We start from the raw sequence: 19,474 nt of genomic DNA, 5'->3' as shown, positions 1-19,474 counted from the left end.
CCCATCCAGATACCGCACTCCTACTTCACAGAAAAGCAAAAATTACTTAACCAGTTTATCTTAACCAAACAAAAAACCAAGGGTCGCCATCTCCACGATGTACAGACACCACATGAGAGTAGGCATGAGCCTCCCCAATATACATCACTATTACCATGCTGCTAATATTAACCCCATCATCATAGCACAAACCCAGGAACAACACCCACAGTGGGTGGGGCTGGAGTCAGCAATAACTCCAGGGCACCATTTTTTATCGGTCATGTGGATCCCGTCCCATTAGACCTAAAGGCATAACAATGCTACCTACCACGGTTTTGACAAAACACTTATGAGAATCCCACAGAGCTACCCTATGCCTGACAAAAGCTATGGCATACCTCACTTACCAAATAAACAAAGCTGCACTAACACTTATCAATAGGAGGTGGCGAAGTAATGAGGCCCCGATCATACATGGATGTATCCACCTAGTGGATCAAAACAAGAACCTCCGAATGTGCAGCGAAATTGGCGGCCAACCAACAGAACAAAATTTGGAAAATAGCCTAGAACTGCTGGACTGAGGCTATAAAAAACCATAGAACCATAAACCCATGACCTCAAGCCTCCTGAAGGGTCGACAGCCGCACTCATATAAGAAATTCAATGTATAATATCGAAAAGATGGTAATAGGTATTTGAAGTCCCCACGGACACTACCTGTGCACCCATGCCACCCTTGAGCCTGTGATAAGGTCAATCGACCAGCACGGAAACCTTCTTAACTTTATGAAATTTACTAAACTAAACCAAAGCACCAACCCGTTAAACTGTCATACACATGTCATACACATGCCCGAGACAATAATGTCCCATACTCAAGCACTGTGTACTACATGGCTAAGAAAGTACATACGTAATCAGCTCACAAATGACTCCCCACTCCAGGTCCCCTCCCACTCCCTTCCTGCCCTCCCAGTTATCCCCCCTCTCTGTTCCAGCACAATGCTGAAATCTAGAGCACGACACCGAGTTCAGCTCCCAAACACCAGGAATGCCTGATTTAATGATGTAGGAATGAGAGAGCTGGCTGACTGAGACCCAAAAACCGATGGATAACATTTCCCAACAGGTCCAGTGGCTTACCCGCACAGTACCTTTGATTGAAGAGCAACAATGCTAGAGAAATAGCCGGTTACGTGGAACTCCAGAAACAGTGGGCCCAGAGGATATATTGGACTTTGCCAGTAGTTGCGGTACTGTGGGTGAGAATAGATGGCTGAAGACTGCCAATACTATCAGTATTCTGAATTCGGAAAGCTCCCAGTGTCCCTGCAGATGCACCCAGAGATATCAGAGCATTCACGCAAGATGTCTTTATAAAATCAGCCATCCTGACTCCCGAAACATCCCCACCATTGATTTGGAGGATTGTCATATAAAAATATTTGATAATTTACCATTTTCTGTCCTGATGGAGCCGCAAATATTCCTACTGATCACAAAGATGCTGAAAGAGCACGGTATTCAGTACCGGTAGGGGGCAGCAGGTACTTTGGTGGTGCCTCATGTTGTCAGCTGAAGCATTTCCAGCGAATATCTTTACAGTTACCGCCTCCAAAATAAATTGTAGATCCACTCAAAGCCATATTCTACCTAAAACAATTTGGCCAGCCAAGATCCTCCATAAACTACCTGGCCCAGCATATGGGTCACATTGGGGACTGTCAATGTCCTGGTTACACATTCATTTTGAATCAAGCTGTTTTTATTTTTGGTTTTATAAGTGTGCAATTTTCTTACTCTCCCTATGAAAATTAGGGTTGTATTTTTCCTATGAGAGCATGGGAGTGAGCGCGCTTAAGTAGATGAATATGATGGTCTGTGGGTAAGTTCCCCAGTGTGTGTGCGGGGTGTGTAAACGAGGGCCGGTCTAGACCGTATTTGAGGCTACCCCTATTTCACCACTTTGTGCCTGTGGGATCACCTAGTGGATAGAATGCTGTTTCATGGGAGACCCAAGCAACCCATGGGTTAGGAAGCATCATAGAAGGGTGCACGAGGAAGCAGAGCAGGGGGAGCTCAGAGGACTGTACTCTTTCCCACCCACCTCCACTATGAGCAGCTGAACACTTTGGGGGGCCCTAATGTGTCCAGCCGGCCACCTCTTGGGCCCCCCAGGACAAGAGGCACACAAAACATTTACCTGGGCACTTAGGACTGCATTTTTTGCCGCCCCCCTTAACCCCTTAAGGACACATGACATGTGTGACATGTCATTATTCCCTTTTATTCCAGAAGTTTGGTCCTTAAGGGGTTAAAGTGGCGCCCAAGGCAAATTCCCTGTTTGCTTTGCGGCAAAAAGCACTGGTCAGCGGTCACAAAAATGAAAGTACCACTAATGCCTCGTTTCCACTGAGCGGATCGGTTTGGTACGGTACGCTATTTTGAGTGTTTCCATTATGAAAGTGGCCAATACAACCGAACCAAACCGCACCATTCATGGTCCCCCTTCAGATGTAGGGCCATAGGAAATGGTACGGTACGGTTAGGGCGGAGCTACTGGCATCACACAATACATTCCACTGATTGGTGGACAGAAAAACGTCAATGCTCACGTCAAAGGCAAGCGCGAAACAAACACCACGTTGCCGTTTAGTCCAGATAATAGGAGAAGGATGCCTGCAAACAACAGCAAGGTCTGGTCGGCTCAGGAACTATCCACTTTCCTAACTATAATTGGCGATAGCGTTATTCAGAGTGAACTTGATGGATCAGTGAGAAATGAAAAGGTGTATAAAGATATTTCTCAGCGGATGGCAGCTGCGGGATTTGAACGGACATCGAGTCAGTGTAGGGCAAAGCTTAAAAAGCTGAAAGGCCAATATAAAAAAAAATGAAGGATGCCAACAGCCGTTGGTAAGTTTTGTTTTTTTCCTACTTTGCATTGGCTTTCGCTCTGCTAACCATTTATAAATTCACTGCACAAAACCATTAACTATTTGCACCAAAAAACACATTTTATTTGTACAGTGGACTGAACTATTGATCTGCGCATTTTCAGATACAGTTGATGGACTCTCCAATGATACCTCAACCTTTTGTTATGTTTCTGACGATGGTCCATCAACATCGTTCAGCAGCACCAGTACGATGACGTCAACACCGACCCAACCACAGACCCAACCACAGAGAATGCCCAATGCACCCCGGCACACTGGTAAGACATGATGTTCAGAGTGAAAGTTGTAATTGTACATTTTCCTAACTTTTAATTCACAGCAAACTGTGAACTCACTCAAAATGATTCTATATGTAATTTGTTTGCATAATTAAATCCATAATCACAATTGTACATTGTCTGTATATACTGCTATTTAAATTTCATTGTATTTTGAGCTTAGTTTAAGTATATTGTGTTTATTGTGTTTATTTTACTTTATGCGTATACTGTTCTTATGTGTTACATCTTTTCCTTATTTACATTATGTTAAATAATATATATCCACCTGTTTTTTGTACCAATTGCTACAAAAAAAAAACACGATTATGGTCATTTGTATATTCCAGGTGATAGGAGACGGTTTCAGCTGGATTTGCGCACAGTCATGGAGGATATGCGGGCAGCAGAGGAAAGGCAGCAGGAAAGGATGGAGAACCTTTCTGAGCGGCGCTTTCAGGCACTGCGTCAGGATGCCCAGGAAGCGAGGCGCCAGGAGGCAGAAATCGCCCGGCAGCAGATGGAGAAGTTGGCTAGCTTCAACCAGGCCTTCCTTGGTGTCCTTGGGTAGCTTGTTCAAGTGCTGGGAGGCAGTCGTGATCCCAGGTCACCGCCCAGGCAGTAGTGCCTTTCAGCTAGCACAGGACCTGTACACTTCTTTATTTTTATTTTTTGATAAATATATTTAGTTGAATAAAAACCAGGAGAGATTTTTTGTGTGTGTCTGATTAAATGTAAAACTTTATTAAAACTTTCTGAAACTTTAATAAAACTGTAATAAAACGTTAATAAAACCAGGGTAAGAAATTAAATGTTGAGGTGCCGCATGAGAGCCTGACGTATTTCACTGCACTCTTCTTCGCTATCCTGTGTAATTACCCGTCCTGGCTCTTCTGCAGACGTATTCCAATCCTGGTGGAAGTCTTCTCCATGTCTTTCACAAAGATTGTGAAGAGCACAGCAAGTAAGCACCATGGATTTGACAAGTGCAATGTCACTGTCATTCCTCTTCATAAGACAACGCCACCTGCCCTTAAGTCTTCCGAATGCATTTTCAACTACAACCCGTGCCCTGGATGTTTTCTTGTTGTAGGTTTGTTGTTCTGGTGTCAGGCGGCCATTGTCAGGAAATGGTTTCAGGAGCCAATTTTGTAAAGGGTAGGCAGAGTCCCCGAGCACATAATAGCCAACATTCACCCCCCCCAATGTTCTTAGTGCAAACAGGATACAGGCCTCCCTGGCCAACCCAATCCCAAAATGTGGACAGTCGTAGAACCCGAGCATCATGCAAGCTCCCAGGCTTTCCTACATTCACACTCCAGAATAGTCCTTTTCCATCCACTACAGCCTTTTCTGTTGAAGTAGTCAGTGTGGTATTCTTGTGGTGCTATTATTGGTATGTGTGACCCATCAATAGCACCAACACACTGCGGAAGGCCCCACCTGTTCTCAAAGTAGTCAGCCATGTCTTTAAGCTTTTGCCAGTCCGGAAAATGAATAATTTCAGGAGCTAGCAATGTGCATTACAGAAGTCCTACACACACCGGCACACTGATGATTTACTGACACCAAAAAGATGACCTATACTTCTGTATTCTCTGTTGGCAGCCAGCTTCCACAGTGCAATGGCAACTCTTTTCCTCACAGGCAAACAGGCTCTGAAGTTGGTGGTTTGCTTCTCCATCGCTGGACGTAGCTTTGCACAAAGGTATAAAAATGTTTTCTCCGACATTCTGAAATTGTGCACCCACTGTGTGTGTGTGAATCCAGGGACGGTCACATCCCACCACTCATTGGCACGGCAGAGAGCCCAAATGACTGGTCGGCGGCGCTGTTTTGACAAAAGGAGAAGCATCTAAAAAAAAAAAAAAAGGACAGATGTTACCATATCACTAATAATACAACATAAAATACTTTACACGGACAGATAGCATCATGTATAAAAGCGAGCAACATAAATAACATAAGGAGTATTTAAGTATAAGGTGTAATTCTTGATTTTTACATATGTGTGCAACATGTATGTTGTTAAATACATAATGTATATCCTTCCCATCTTATATTAAATTTTTTACATATTCTGTATTATTTTTAGTTTTTAATACGTGTAGAACTACATGACAAATGGCATAAAGTTGCTTACCCTATAGCGCTGCCGTCTTTGTCTTTGCTGCACAAAGGTGTACTTCTCCTCCCGGCTCAAGACCCAAGCCATAAGTTTTCATCTCTTTTCTGCTGTGTTTCTCTTCGCCCCTCGCAACCTTCTCTCATAAAGTGCAGCATGTACTTTGATTTCAAAGAACCAAAAGCAAAATAGAGCAAAGACGAGCTGCTGGATGACCTCCATTATTGTTATTTGTAGCGTCACGTATGTTGTCGCCCTAGTGTGACGCCACACTAGGCATTTGGCGTAAACCACGCAAGCCTCAAGGCATTCCAACTTGCAGTGGAAAGGCTCACCGGAATAGGCCGGACCATTCAAAACCTTCCAAACTGTACCGACCCGAACCGATCCGCTCAGTGGAAACGAGGCATTAAGGCACCCTCAATTAAGTGAACTGGGTGCTGTGGTCCTGTAGTTTTTTTACCTGCACTGTAAAACATTGCAGTATAGTATAAACTGCAGTGTTTCTATTGCTGAATTAACAAATCCCTAGTGGCGCTTCCGCATCAACCTCAGAAGTCCACCTCCTAGAGCAGCATTCGCTTTGCGCAGCATGGCAACTTGCCACTTGTGCACACTATCCTTCCAATGCTTCCCAATGGGGAACCATTGGATTGGCTGAAATAATCAAAATGTATGCGGAACTTGCAGTGAGGAGAGCAGCACCGCGATGGAGAAAAGGTAAGTGACACCTAAGCAGCGCAGACACCTAAACTGCTATGGGACACTATAGCGTTAGGAATACATGTTTGTTTTTTCTGATAAATATATGACTAAGGAAAGCAGAGAGGTATTTTTAAGACCTGCATAAACTTTTTTCCGTAACTAGAAGGCTGGTATTTTTGACCTTGACAGAAAGTGACACAGAATCTAGTTTGCCTCTTCTGGACACCTGTTAGAACAATGATTTCAGTAAACTATTACAGTTAGCCATCTGTTTCTTTTGGCATTCACAGCTTGTGGTAAAAAGATTACAATTATGAATTGTAACTACTTTGCACTGCGAGTCTTCCATCTTTATTAGACGCAGCAGTAAAAGATTAAGGTAGTGGAGGAGGTCTTGTTTGGATCGTAAATGTATAAAAAATGCTTAGCAATCTTTGTACCAGAAAGGATTAAAGTCTTTTTTTTTTTTTTTTTACATCAAACCAGATAAATGGTAAAAACTCACAAGTTATGCCAACTCATTATAGTACAACTTGTACTAGGCTAATTATATCAGAGTGACAAATGTTTTGTGTTTTTCCCTCATAGAATCCAAATGGGCTTGACTGTTGGTTCCACCACACACTAACTTTAATTGTTCTGGCAGAGTACACTTCACTTTTTATTTCAATGTTGTCCAAATTCCACTTTAAGACTACACAATAGTATTATGTGAAAAATAAAATAATAAGGTTAAGGGGTTACAACAACCAAAAAACAGTGCTTTAAGAAAATACTGCTCTTGATACAGATCACTTCCAAAACAGAAAAAAAAAAGAAAACTAAAAAAAGGGGGTAGAAGAAAACCACTAAAAGTTATCTCAGCAGCTCAATCTTCCCATGCTGACATCACTCCTTCTCACTAAGAGGGAACCGATGTCAGGAAGAGTGGGCTGAGGGGAGGGCAGGGTGCTGTTATCAGATGGCAAGTTTGCACAGAATACACATTAGCCAACTGGAGCCCTTGTTCTGGGCTGACTAATGCCGCCACAATGATGCCGTCGGAGGTGAAGTTACATTTCAGCAGCAGAGGGGTTACTTTCCGTATGTTCAATGTTTCATATTGAAATGCTGCACATAAAGACTCCAGGAAGCATGACCACTTCAAATCACTAAAGTGGTTATGGTGCTTGGAATAGTTAGATGTTTAGACAAAAAAATAACTCACTTCACTTTTGAGAAAGCACAGATGAATTGTGTATACATTAATATAAAAACATACATTCAAAAATTATTTTGTTTATATTCGACCCTCAACATTCTCAACCACTAATAGTGATCAGTCACAACATTAAAACCACCTGCCTATTATTATGTAGGTTCATGCTGCCAAAACAGCTCTGATGCATCAAAGCATGGACTCCACATGTCCTCTGAATGTGTCTTGTGGTATCTGGCACCAAAATATCAGCTGCAAAAAAGTTCTGCATTTTGTGGATTATATTTGTTGTTCCAGCACACCCCACTGATGCTCAATCGGATTGAGATTCATGGAATTTGGAGATCAACACCTTTAACTCTTTGTCATGTTCCTAAAACCATTCCTGAACATGTTTTGCAGCATGGCAGGGTGCATAATCTTGCTGAAAGATGCCACAGCCATCAGGGAACACCATAACCATGAAGGGGTGTACATGGTCTGCAACAATTTCTAGGTAGGTGGTACATGTCTAATTAACACATGGATGCCAGGAAACAAGGTTTCCCAGTAGAACATTGCCCAGAGCATAACACTGTCTCCACCAGCCTGCGTTCTTCCCATAGGGCATGCTACTGCTATCGCTTCCCTGGGCAAATTACACCCACACACCTGGCCATGTACCTGATCTAAAAGAAAATGTGATTAATCAGAGCAGGCAACCTTGTCCCATTGCTCTGTGGTCCAGTTATAGCGGTGGACAGGGGTCATCATGGACACTCTGAACTTTTGTGTAAGTGCTATGTGAAAAATACACCCTATTTTTGTGTGATACGTGTATCCTCAAAACCCTTACATATAATGTATAAGTACAAAAACATATAAAATAACACAAATGTTTATCACAATTCACAATATGAAGAGTTCATATGGAGCAAGCTTCCTCTATGTAGTGTGCCAATAAGATATATTATATCAGAGTTACATTGGTATCATTAAAAGAAAATAAAGGACAGTGCAGAGTGTGACATAGTTATTTATTGAATGCACTATCAAAATATTACATTATTAAAAATATGTGATGTGATCAAAAGATACCATCAAACTAAGTTAAACCTTTTACATGTTAAAAATGTGAGGTTTAATAAAAAGTCTCATGTACGCAGCATTGTACGTGTAAAACTGGGGTATAGGCAGATTACCGCTCTCTTCCAGATCTTCTCTGGGCTGTCTGACAGCACTTGATCTGGGATTAATAGTCACTACGTGATAAGACACCAAAGAACAAAACTATACTGCCACCAGTCTAATGCTCTACAGTCTTCCTCTGTTTGTTTAATATATTTCACCTCATAATCCATGCTTTCTCAAGATAAGAGTGATGTGAACTTGCATCATATTCATTTAAGGTCCTTCCAATACTTGTCTTAAAGAGACAGTCTCCTATTGCTTATATTAAAATGTTTATTTACATCCACAATACTAATAACACAGTGTAGTTTTAAAATTGCATTGCATTGTGCAAAAACAAAACAACATATGAAAAAAACTATATATTTCACACAAAAAAATACAGAGAATACCAGAGATCAGGTGAGAGAATGTAAATTAATTAAACAAATAACATACTTATCTTTCCAATTACTTTTTGTGCTTCAATCAAAAGATACTCAAATAAAGACTCAAAAAGGATGAAGAGGTAACAGAATCAATTTTCTGGCATTAAACGAAAACCGTTAAGGTGAAGAGTTATTTTAAGAGGATGTCTGTATAATAAACAGCTCAATGGTTGATCTTTTATTTTTTATTTTTGTGTGTGAAAGATTACAAGATAGATTGTATCGCCACAACAGCATTAACAAGCATTATATTGTTTTATATGTTGAAACAGTGATATGGCAAGTAAAGGAACTGCACATTTTTTTTTTTTAAATTATGACATGAGAGAACTAATGAGTACAAATATGTTGGGTTTGTATTAGTAATAATAAGAACAGTGAGTGTAAACTGACATGTTTGTTATGTTTGTTGCTAAAGATAAAATACAGCAATAATTTTAGCATGCTTTAAAGTAACAGGCTTATCAACAGGAGAACTAATGGCAACTGACAACATCTCCGGCTTGTTATCAGGCTTAGGCTTGGTCGGTGATGGCTCCAACCTCCATGCCGCTTTCGGTTTAGGTGAATTCCGCCACACGTGTCTTTGCCAATTTGGGGCCTTTACTACCGGTACCATTAAGAATTTCCGGTGGGGCTTTGAAGCCCGGAGACAGTGTGGGGGTTCCTGCAGGTGCGGTGTTGTCTGGCAAAGTAGTCTGCCTTCCAACTGCCGCCAGAATTCATCGAAGTGTTTGTTAAGCCTGGACTCAAACTCAGATAGTAGGTCACTGATGATAGGAGAACACATGGTCTCTGCCATATTTCGTGAGTCGCAGAGGTGTTTGTCTGTGTGGATGGCTTTCACCCATGTGTCAGCTGGAGCTGGGCTGCTTCCAGGGGTGGACCAGGATCACCGCATTGCTGATCCAAAGGGGGGGAGGAAAACGGGGCTCCACTGTGTGAGGACCTCCAGCGTCGCTCATTTCCCCATAGGAAAGCATTGAAATTATTTTTCAATGCTTTCCTATGGGGAGCGCTAATGCGCATGCGGCCGACGGAATCAGTAGGAGGAGACAGCGACGAGGGACATCGTCGCTGCCTCAGGTAAGTGACTGAAGGGGTTTTCACCCCTTCAGTAACCGGGGATTGGGGGGTGGGAGGGAGAGGGAACCTCCAGTGCCAGGAAAACGGATTGTTTTCCTGGCACTGGAGATTCCCTTTAAGCTCATTGAAGTAGTCTGGGTACATATTCCCAGGTCCCTTAACCCTGGAAAGGTAATTAGTGCAGTTTTTAATTAGCTGGAATAATTATATTTATGAGTTAACTCCACCTCTAGTGGCTGTCTACAAAATAGCTACTTCTGGGTCCTTAGGCGACTTTTGGTCATCTAACTGACGCTGGACGTCCTTACTCAATGACTGAGGTCACCCTAAACATCATAGGAAAGCAATGCTTAAAATCCTAATGTGAAAGTGGACCCCGAGAGAGTGCTGAGGGACTTCGGTGCTGGACTGAGTTAAGTGACAGAAGGGGTTTTTAACCCCTTCTTCAACATTGGGAGGAAAGAAGGCACTACAGTGAGCTATTTGTTTTCCTGGCACTATAGTTTCCCTTTAATAGGGACTGAAATCAAAATTTTACACCTGGGAGCATTACACCCAGAAATAATTTATAACACACAAAAAAATTATGAATAGGTTAAACGAGACATATGTAGTAAACATCACAGAAAATGAATTATTATAAACTCTGAATATAAGTAAATTCTCTATTCATAATCTTTGCCTGGAAATTATAGACTTGTCAGCTTAATTTATGGGGCTGGGAAAGTATTTTCAGGAATTCATTGGATAGAACATTGTTATTAACAAAAATCAACATGGCTTTATATAAAACATAGGTCATGCCAAATTAACTTACAGGGACACTTTAGTCACCAAAACAAATTTAGCTTAACCCCTTAAGGACCAAACTTTTAGAATAAAAGGGAATCATGACATGTCATGTTTCCTTAAGGGGTTAAAGGAACACTATAGTCACCTAAATTACTTTAGCTAAATAAAGCAGTTTTAGTGTATAGATCATTCCCCTGCAATTTCACTGCTCAATTCACTGTCATTTAGGAGTTAAATCACTATGTTTCTGTTTATGCAGCCCTAGCCACACCTCCCCTGGCTATGATTGACAGAGCCTGCATGGAAAAAATAACTGGTTTCACTTTCAAACAGATGTCATTTACCTTAAATAATTGTATCTCAATCTCTAAATTGAACTTTAATCACATACAGGAGGCTCTTGCAGGGTCTAGCAAGCTATTAACATAGCAGATAAGAACATCTTAATTAAACAGAACTTGCAATAAAGAAAGCCTAAATAGGGCTCTCTTTACAGGAAGTGTTTATGGCAGGCTGTGCAAGTCACATGCAGGGAGGTGTGACTAGGGTTCATAAACAAAGGGATTTAACTCCTAAATGGCAGAGGATTGAGCAGTGAGGCTGCAGGGGCATGTTCTATACACCAAAACTGCTTCATTAAGCTAAAGATGTTCAGGTGACTATAGTGTCCCTTTAATGATGCCGTTTTGGTTACTAGATCATGCATTTACAGTCTCACTGCTCAATTATCTGCCTTTTAGGAGTTCAATCACTTTGTTTATGCACCCTAGTTTATGCACATCCCTGCATGTGACTTACATAGCCTTTCCAAACACTTCCTGCAAAGAGTCATCTAACGTTTATCCTTCATCTATTGCAAATTCTGTTTAATTTAGTTTTTATTATGTCCTCCTTTGTTAAAAGCTTGCTAGAGCTTCCTAGAGCCTCCTGTATTTAATTAAAGTTCAATTTACAGAGCAGAAGATAAAAACTTTTAAGGAAAGTTTCATCTGATTGAAAATGAAACCAATTTTTTTTTTCATGCAGGCAGTTTCAGTCACAGCAATGGGAGGTGTGGCAAGGGCTGCATAAAGAGAAACAAAGTGATTTAACTCCTAAATGGCAGTGGATTGAGCAGTGAAATTTCAGAGGCATGATCTCAATAGCATTGCTAGTGGGGGGCCAGAGGGGGCCATAATGTTATGTTGTGCCTCTCGAATTAAAATGTCATACTGAGCTGTTGGGTCGTCTGTCCGTGCATCATGTGCAGGGCCCCTCCGCTCATGGACCCAGGAAGAGGGGTGGCAGCATCCTCCGATCTGCAACTCTACTGTGTGCCAAGCTGCACACCATGTGTCCCACCTGTCACCCCACACACACTGTCCCCTCCCCACACACTGTCATTCCTATCACATTCACCTCTCCTTGTTCTGAAACACTCTCTCCTCCAACCACTAGGCTGTGGTCTGGGGGTGCTCTTTGAGAGGGGGCACCCATAGCAGCGGGAATCTAGAACTGCCTCCACATTTACACTGCTATCTGCCATACAGGCCCACACAACGACCAAAACAGAGAGCAGGGCAGTTTAAGGGAGGGCTGTATGTTGTGTGTGTTTATGTGTGTATGTATTTAGCAGTATGTGTATATTTAGCAGTGTGTGTATGTAGTTAGCAGTGTATGTATATGAGTATCTTTAGCAGTGTGTGTATGTATGTAATGTATTTAGCAGAGTGTGTGTATGCATTTAGCAGTGTGTGTATGTGTGTATTTAACCTTTATTTGTGCATGCATTTAGCAGTGTGTGTGCATTTAGCAGTGTGCGTGTGTAATTAGCAGTGTGTGTGTATGCCTTTAGCAGTGTGTGTATGTATGTGGCACTGTGTGTATATGTATGCATTTAGCAGCGTGTGTGTATGTGTGTATTTAGCAGTGTTTGTATGTATTTAGCAGTGTGTGTATGTATTTAGTAGGCTCTGTATATATTTAGAAGTGTGCATGTGTGTTTTAGCCACGAGAATTGGTGCATGTATTAGTTAGTTTGTTTGTATTTGGTAGTGTTTATGTACCTATTAGGTAGTTTGTGTGTATGTATAAGGCTGAGCACCCATCCCATCCACTATATTTGACCCTTTGAAGGTGACCACAGGAAACCATAAATTAAGGAGTCTCTGGATGCAGTTTAAGCAGTGAGTATTGCAGCTAGCATGTTGATCTCCCATGTTAAAGTTATTATAGAACCAACTGATATTTGTGTACTGTTAGATAGTGGTGAGCTTAAAGGGACACTCCAGGCACCCAGACCACTTCTGCTCATTAGAGTCGTCTGGGTGCCAACTCCCACTACCATTAACCCTGCAAGTGTAATTATTGCAGTTTTCATAAACTGCAATATTTACCTTGCAGGGTTAACTCCTCCTCTAGTGCCTAGACAGCCACTAGAGGGCACTTCCGGGTTAATTGCACATGAAAAGTGTGCTATATCATCGCTGGACGTCCTCACGCTATGAGAGGACCTCCAGCGTTGCTGAAATCCCCATAGGAAAGCATTGAAAGCATTTTTCAATGCTTTCCTATGGGGATGTCTAATTCACATTAGGTCTCCCCCACCGGGGGAGGAGCGTGGGCAGACCATGAACCAGCGCCGAGGGATATCGGCGCTGGATACAGGTAAGTCACTGAAGGGGTTTTAACCCCTTCAGCAACTTGGGATGGGGGTTGGGAGGGAGAGGGGACCTGCAGGTTTGTTTTCCTGGCACTAGAGAGTCCCTTTAACACAATATGACCATGTGGTGTAACTGAATACCCATATCTGTTTGCTAAGATTTTAAGGTGATTTTAAGTGTTGTGAATTGAAAACTGTATTTTTTTTGTGTGTGTTTGCGCGCTGTTCCCTAATTTGTATTTTTTACTGTAGGCAGTGAATGAGTGAATGTAGTTGGAGGAATCTGTGTATTTATTTAGTGCACAACAAAATCCAGGTTGTTATAGTACATAACAAATCCACTGAACTTGATACAATTTGGTTATACTGGTGCAACATTGGCATTTCGCAAAAAGGAAATCCATACAGCGGAAGAAGAAGAAGCTTCACTGAAGACGCTTCTCCTGACGTTGTTTGAATTTCTCTTTTTGAAATGCTGAGTTTGTCGCTGTTGCTACAGTAGTGATTTCCTCCGTTGCTTGCAACTGAAGCAAACACCAGTGCTCTTTAAACAGCTACCTTAATCCTGTTTTTACTGACTTGTAAACTACAGATATGGCACATTTCTGAATACATTTGTGTGTACATGTATACATATTGATTTTTTGTTGTTGTATAATTTAGTGGTAGATTTAGTGGTAGATGTTATTTGTCCCCCCACCCCCCTCCCCAAGTTTTGATTGTGCCCCACCATACATTATTAGTAGAGATGCCATCGCATGATCTTTATACTAAAACTGCTTCATTGAGCTAAAGTTGATTTTCGAGACAATAGTGTTGCTTTACATTTAAATGCGCTTTAAATTCATAGAACGCTGTAACTGGTTTGAGCCTAGTAGCTGCAGTATACATACCTACACCAGCAATTCCCTTTGAGGGGACTGCCTGACAACCCAGGCAGTCCCCCTCCAGCAAGTCCGGCCCTCCCAGGCCATGTGATCGTTATGTAATTACGATCACATGGCCGCAATAGCCACACACATAATAATACACAAATAAGACATTGCAAAAGTATATTTTTAGTTTCTTTTTTTTTTCCCCCAGCCTGACTATTCTTACCATATATTGAGTATCGTTGAAATGCTGACTGTTTTCTAAATGAAAATAATATAGACTTCTTCAGGTCCTTTACATTTTTTTGAATATTTTTGTGCATTCTAATGGTACATGAACTCTCTATAATTGATCAAGTAAGCTAACATTTGTTTGTGATCTTTTTTTTATATATAAATGTGGTGATTAATCCTTTTCTTTTGTTCAATCATCAAACATGATTGTCAGTAATTTTCTCAAATAAATCATTATACCGACCCAGTATTTTATTCTATTATGATTTCACCATAATTGTATAAATTGCTAGATTGTTTTAAAGCTACCTGGATTTCAATTGCAGAAGAAAATAGTGCTGGTGATTGAGTTTTTTAGGACTTATGGAACTATACAGGTAATGTTATCTATTACTGTTAGTGTCCCTTTTAAATTAGTTATAATGGAATAGCTATGCTTGGTTAGATAGATATGCTCTTATTGTGGGTTCATTTCTGGCTTCAGGAACTTATACATTGCCAAACCGACTAATAGGTATGAGGGGGCATTTGTTAATTGCTTGTTATCACTTGTTATCACTTTGCCTAATATACTGATAATACACTTCAATTAAATTGATTATATTTGTTTGTAATGGCTTAAACAATTAACCACATATATCAATTTTCAGTTAAGGATATTTTGCTTTAATTTATATTATCTTATCTGTAGGTTTTATTTACATTGAACAAAATTATAAATGCAAAATTGGGATTTTTGCCCCCATTTTTCGTGAGCTGAACTCAAAGATCTAAGACTTTATCTATGTACACAAATGGCCTATTTCTCTCAAATATTGTTCCCAAATATGTCTAAATCCGTGTTAGTGGGCACTTCTCCTTGCCGAGATAATCCATCCACCTCACAGGTGTGGCATATCAAGATGCTGATTAGACAGCATGATTATTGTAAAGGTGTGCCTTAGGCTGGCCACAATAAAAGGCCACTTGAAAATGTGCAGTTTTATCACACAGCACAATGCCACAGATGTCGCAAGTTTTGAGGGAGCGTGCAATTGGCATGATGACTGCAGGAATGTCCACCAGAGCTGTTGCTCATGGATTGAATGTTTATTTCTCTACCATAAGCCTCACAACCGCAGACTACGTGTAGCCACACCAGCCTAGGACCTCCACATCCAGCATCTTCACCTCCAAGATCATCTGAGACCAGCCACCCGGACAGTTTCTGCAAAAAACGGTTTGCATAACAATCAGTTTGCTTAAGAATTTCTGCACAAACTGTCCGAAACCGTCTCAGGGATGCTCATCTGCATGCTCGTCGTCCTCATTGGGGTCTCGACCTGACCTCAGTTCGTCGCCGTAACTGACTTGAGTGTGCAAATGTTCACATTTGATGGTGTCTGGCACTTTGGAAAGGTGTTCTCTTAACAGATGAATCCCGGTTTTCACTGTACAGGGCAGATGGCAGACAGCATGTATGGCGTCATGTGGGAGAGCGGTTTGCTGATGTCCACATTGTGGATGAAGTGGCCCATGGTGGCGGTGAGGTTATGGTGTGGGCAGATGTATGTTATGGACAATGAACACAGGTGCATTTTATTGATGGCATTTTGAATGCACAGAGATACAATGACAAGATCCTGATGCCCATTGTTGTGCTATTCATCCACGACCATCACCTCATGTTGCAGCATGATAATGCACAGCCCCATTATGCAAGGATCTGTACACAATTCCTGGAAGCCTGAAACATCCAAGTTCTTGCGTGGCCAGCATACTCACTGGACATGTCACCCATTGAGCATGTTTGGGATGCTCTGGATCGGCGTATACGACAACATGTTCCAGGTCCTGCCAATATCCAGCAACTTTGCACAGCCATTGAAGAGGAGTGGACCATCATTCCACAGTTCTATGCGAAGGAGATGTGTTGCACTGTGTGAGGCAAATGGTGGTCACACCAGATACTGACTGATTTTCCGCCTCTCCCCCCACCCCCCGGTTCTCCCCAATACAGTAAAACTGCACATTTTAGAGTGGCCTTTTTATTGTGGCCAGCCTAAGGCCCACCTGTGCAATAATCATGCTGTCTAATCAGCATCTTGATATGCCACACCTGTGAGGGTGATGGATTATCTCGGCAAAGGAGATGTACTTACTAACACAGATTTAGACAGAATTGTGAACAATATTTGAGAGAAATAGGCCTTTTGTGTACATAGGCAAAATCTTAGATCTTTGAATTCAGCTCATTAAAAATGGGGGCAAAATCAAAAGTGTTGCATTTATAATTTTGTTCAGTGTAGATTGGTTAGGCAGTTTTTTTTATGACATTAGATCATTACAATATTTAATTAATATATTTATTTTATATTTATTTTTCCAAGTACTATGTAAAATTATTACGTGGTATATGAAATGATTTAAATAATATATTGTAATATTGTTTTCTATTACTCTTTCTATGTGTGTAATTTATTGGGTTGATATGGGGTTAACTTTGACTGGGTTAGTGCTGTGTTGTAGGTGTTTACTTTTGATTCTGCCTTTTAAGGATGGGGAGTGTAATGCCATTATCTATGATTAACAGTGATAGTCACTAAAGTGAGAATTCAAAGTGAGTTTCAAATTTAATGTCAAAATAGTTGTAACTACAAAATTCTCAAATTCAGCTATGCTTCCAGTTTAGCTAATTTGGCATTAAATTTGAAATTCAGTTTGAATTTTCACTTTAATGAATAACCGTGTAAGTCTATTAATCTGGGTAATACGTGTTGGATAAAACTGATTTTGCACGGATGTATGCTAAATTAAAGTGACTTTCAAAGGCCTTTATTTTCCACTACATATAACTGTGTAACTTAATATAAATGTAACTTTCTCACACATCCTCTTCACTGAGAGCATCCCAAGCTAAATCTTCAACCAAAAACAGTTTATTAAAATATCAGCTTATTAAACCAAGAGACTCTTTGTTTAGATTTCTCCACTATCGAGAGACACCTATATAGAAGACATCTATACAGAGAAAATTAAGTCTACAAATTAATTTATGCCTGCTAAACTACTTGTGTAAATGTAAGACTTGTGCATTAATGCATCTTAGCTGGTACAGACAAATCAAATTTATTTCCATCTATGCCCAAACTAATCAATCCATTTGGGATTTACTTGTGGAAATCAATGAATAAGACTCCACAGATAAACCCTGGACAGATTGATTATAAGGAATTTGATTAGTTCGTACTAGCACTAATGCACTAATAAACAAGTCTAGTAAGCATTACAAGAAAGTCAATTTTAAAGGCATAGATCAGGGGTGCCCAAAAGGTAGATCCCCAGATGTTCTAAAACTACATCTAGCATACTTTGTCATTCTAGAGGCATTCCAATAGCACACAGAGCATCATGGGAGTTGTAGTTCTACAACATCTGGGGATCTACCTTTTGTGCACCACTGGTATAGGTAATGCATCATACCTTGTATGCTTCTTTTGAAGAAGGCCTTGCATCCTTCACAGGACCATACACCATAGTGGTAACCAGATGCATAGTCACTGCATACTGCACAATATCTGGTTTCCTTGCCGGACTCAATAGCTGGTGGACCTTTATCATTAACGGAGGACATTCGATCCCTTCCACTCTGTCGTCTGCTATCCGAACCTGACCTGAAAATAATATTGATAGAATATGGATTTCATTATTTATATAAAAAAAATTGTATAATTTGATTTTGCCTGTGTTCCTTCCAAATTATAAATTACTTATACCCACATATCCATGAATTCATAATATCATATTATACGTATTAATAGATTATGGATACAAATATAATTAGCATTACATTTTATTTAATTTTATTTAAATACGCTGGTTCGCATTTCGAACTAGCTGGACGTTGCAAAGTCCAACTATTTGGTTGGAAATAGCATTATATTTATTTACCTCTTACCGCAAGATTGAATACATTGAAATATATTGTTCTCATTTTATATTGTCTTTTTCTTTTTGTACAATGTATACTCTTTAATATCTCATGGTCTGGTCAAGTTTCTATACTTTTTCTACACAGTATAATGTGTTATTAGGAAATGTGTGTGATATAATATTAGGAATTTTGTAAAACGCAAACTTATTTTAATTTACAATAATAACTAACTATTGAACTTACTACACTCAAAACATAATAAATATTTCTGTATCAATAACTTTCAGTGATTTCAGGAACCAGAAATCGTCATACACACTACAAGAACTAGCTAATGGAAGGACGCCTTCATCTAAGTGAAATGTCCAGATTTCACAGTTCAATAAATTAAAAAAATTACAATAATCACATTTTCTTTCTCTATACAGAAAAGGTGAAATGGCACTGTGCTAATATCAAATAGGAACTTTTTTTTTAATTGGCCTGAAACTGTTTCTTGCAATAGCAATTGTACACAAATTGTAATTAGCTGTCTAGTCAATACTGAGCATGGTTGCACAGGTGAGTTTGCTATAGTGATAAATTATTTTAGAAAGTAGATGTTGCACTGTGTTTTCTAGTGGCCCTTTTTTATATCATTTAAAAAAAATCAGGCCAAAGCACCACAATGGGAATATAGGATTTGATAATTTTTTTGAATTAAGCAATTTATCTGGCTTATAGTGTTGGTCGGTAGCATATGAAGATGGGTCTGATAATTTCGTCTCACTTTCTGTAATCTTCTAATGAATCTGACTTCAAGGGATTTTAAGAATTAGGTTTTTCAGCACATGTTTTGCAAGGGGAATACAAATGTATACATGTTCCTAATGCAGTCCCTACGATGATGGAATTCAAGCAATAAAAAAAACGTGGGATAAATCAACTCTGGACTTAAGAGATTGCTGACAAGGGAACAAAATATTTCACTTGTCCTTCAGTTAGTCTCTGATCAGTTTTCAAACAACTTTTATCTCACTTGCGGCAATGCAGAAGGAACCGATACTAAACCATGCAACATCAGAATGGTTCTATGAAAAATGCCACCATGAAAGTGGCCCACAGGAAA

General features: G+C 40.2%; 1 protein-coding gene across 1 annotated transcript in view; it reads right to left on the bottom strand.

The window, feature by feature from the left end:
- ESR1 (estrogen receptor 1) overlaps positions 1–19,474 on the bottom strand; it is a 228,250-nt gene that overhangs the window by 118,338 nt on the left and 90,438 nt on the right. Inside the window, exon 2 of the mRNA XM_063443604.1 lies at positions 17,916–18,106. Within this exon, the coding sequence (XP_063299674.1) occupies positions 17,916–18,106 (191 nt within the window). The remainder of the gene's footprint in view (positions 1–17,915; positions 18,107–19,474) is intronic.

Source organism: Pelobates fuscus, chromosome 2 (assembly GCF_036172605.1).
Source record: "Pelobates fuscus isolate aPelFus1 chromosome 2, aPelFus1.pri, whole genome shotgun sequence".
Classification (NCBI taxonomy): Eukaryota; Metazoa; Chordata; class Amphibia; order Anura; family Pelobatidae; genus Pelobates; species Pelobates fuscus.
This window is presented reverse-complemented; position numbering and strand designations above follow the sequence as displayed.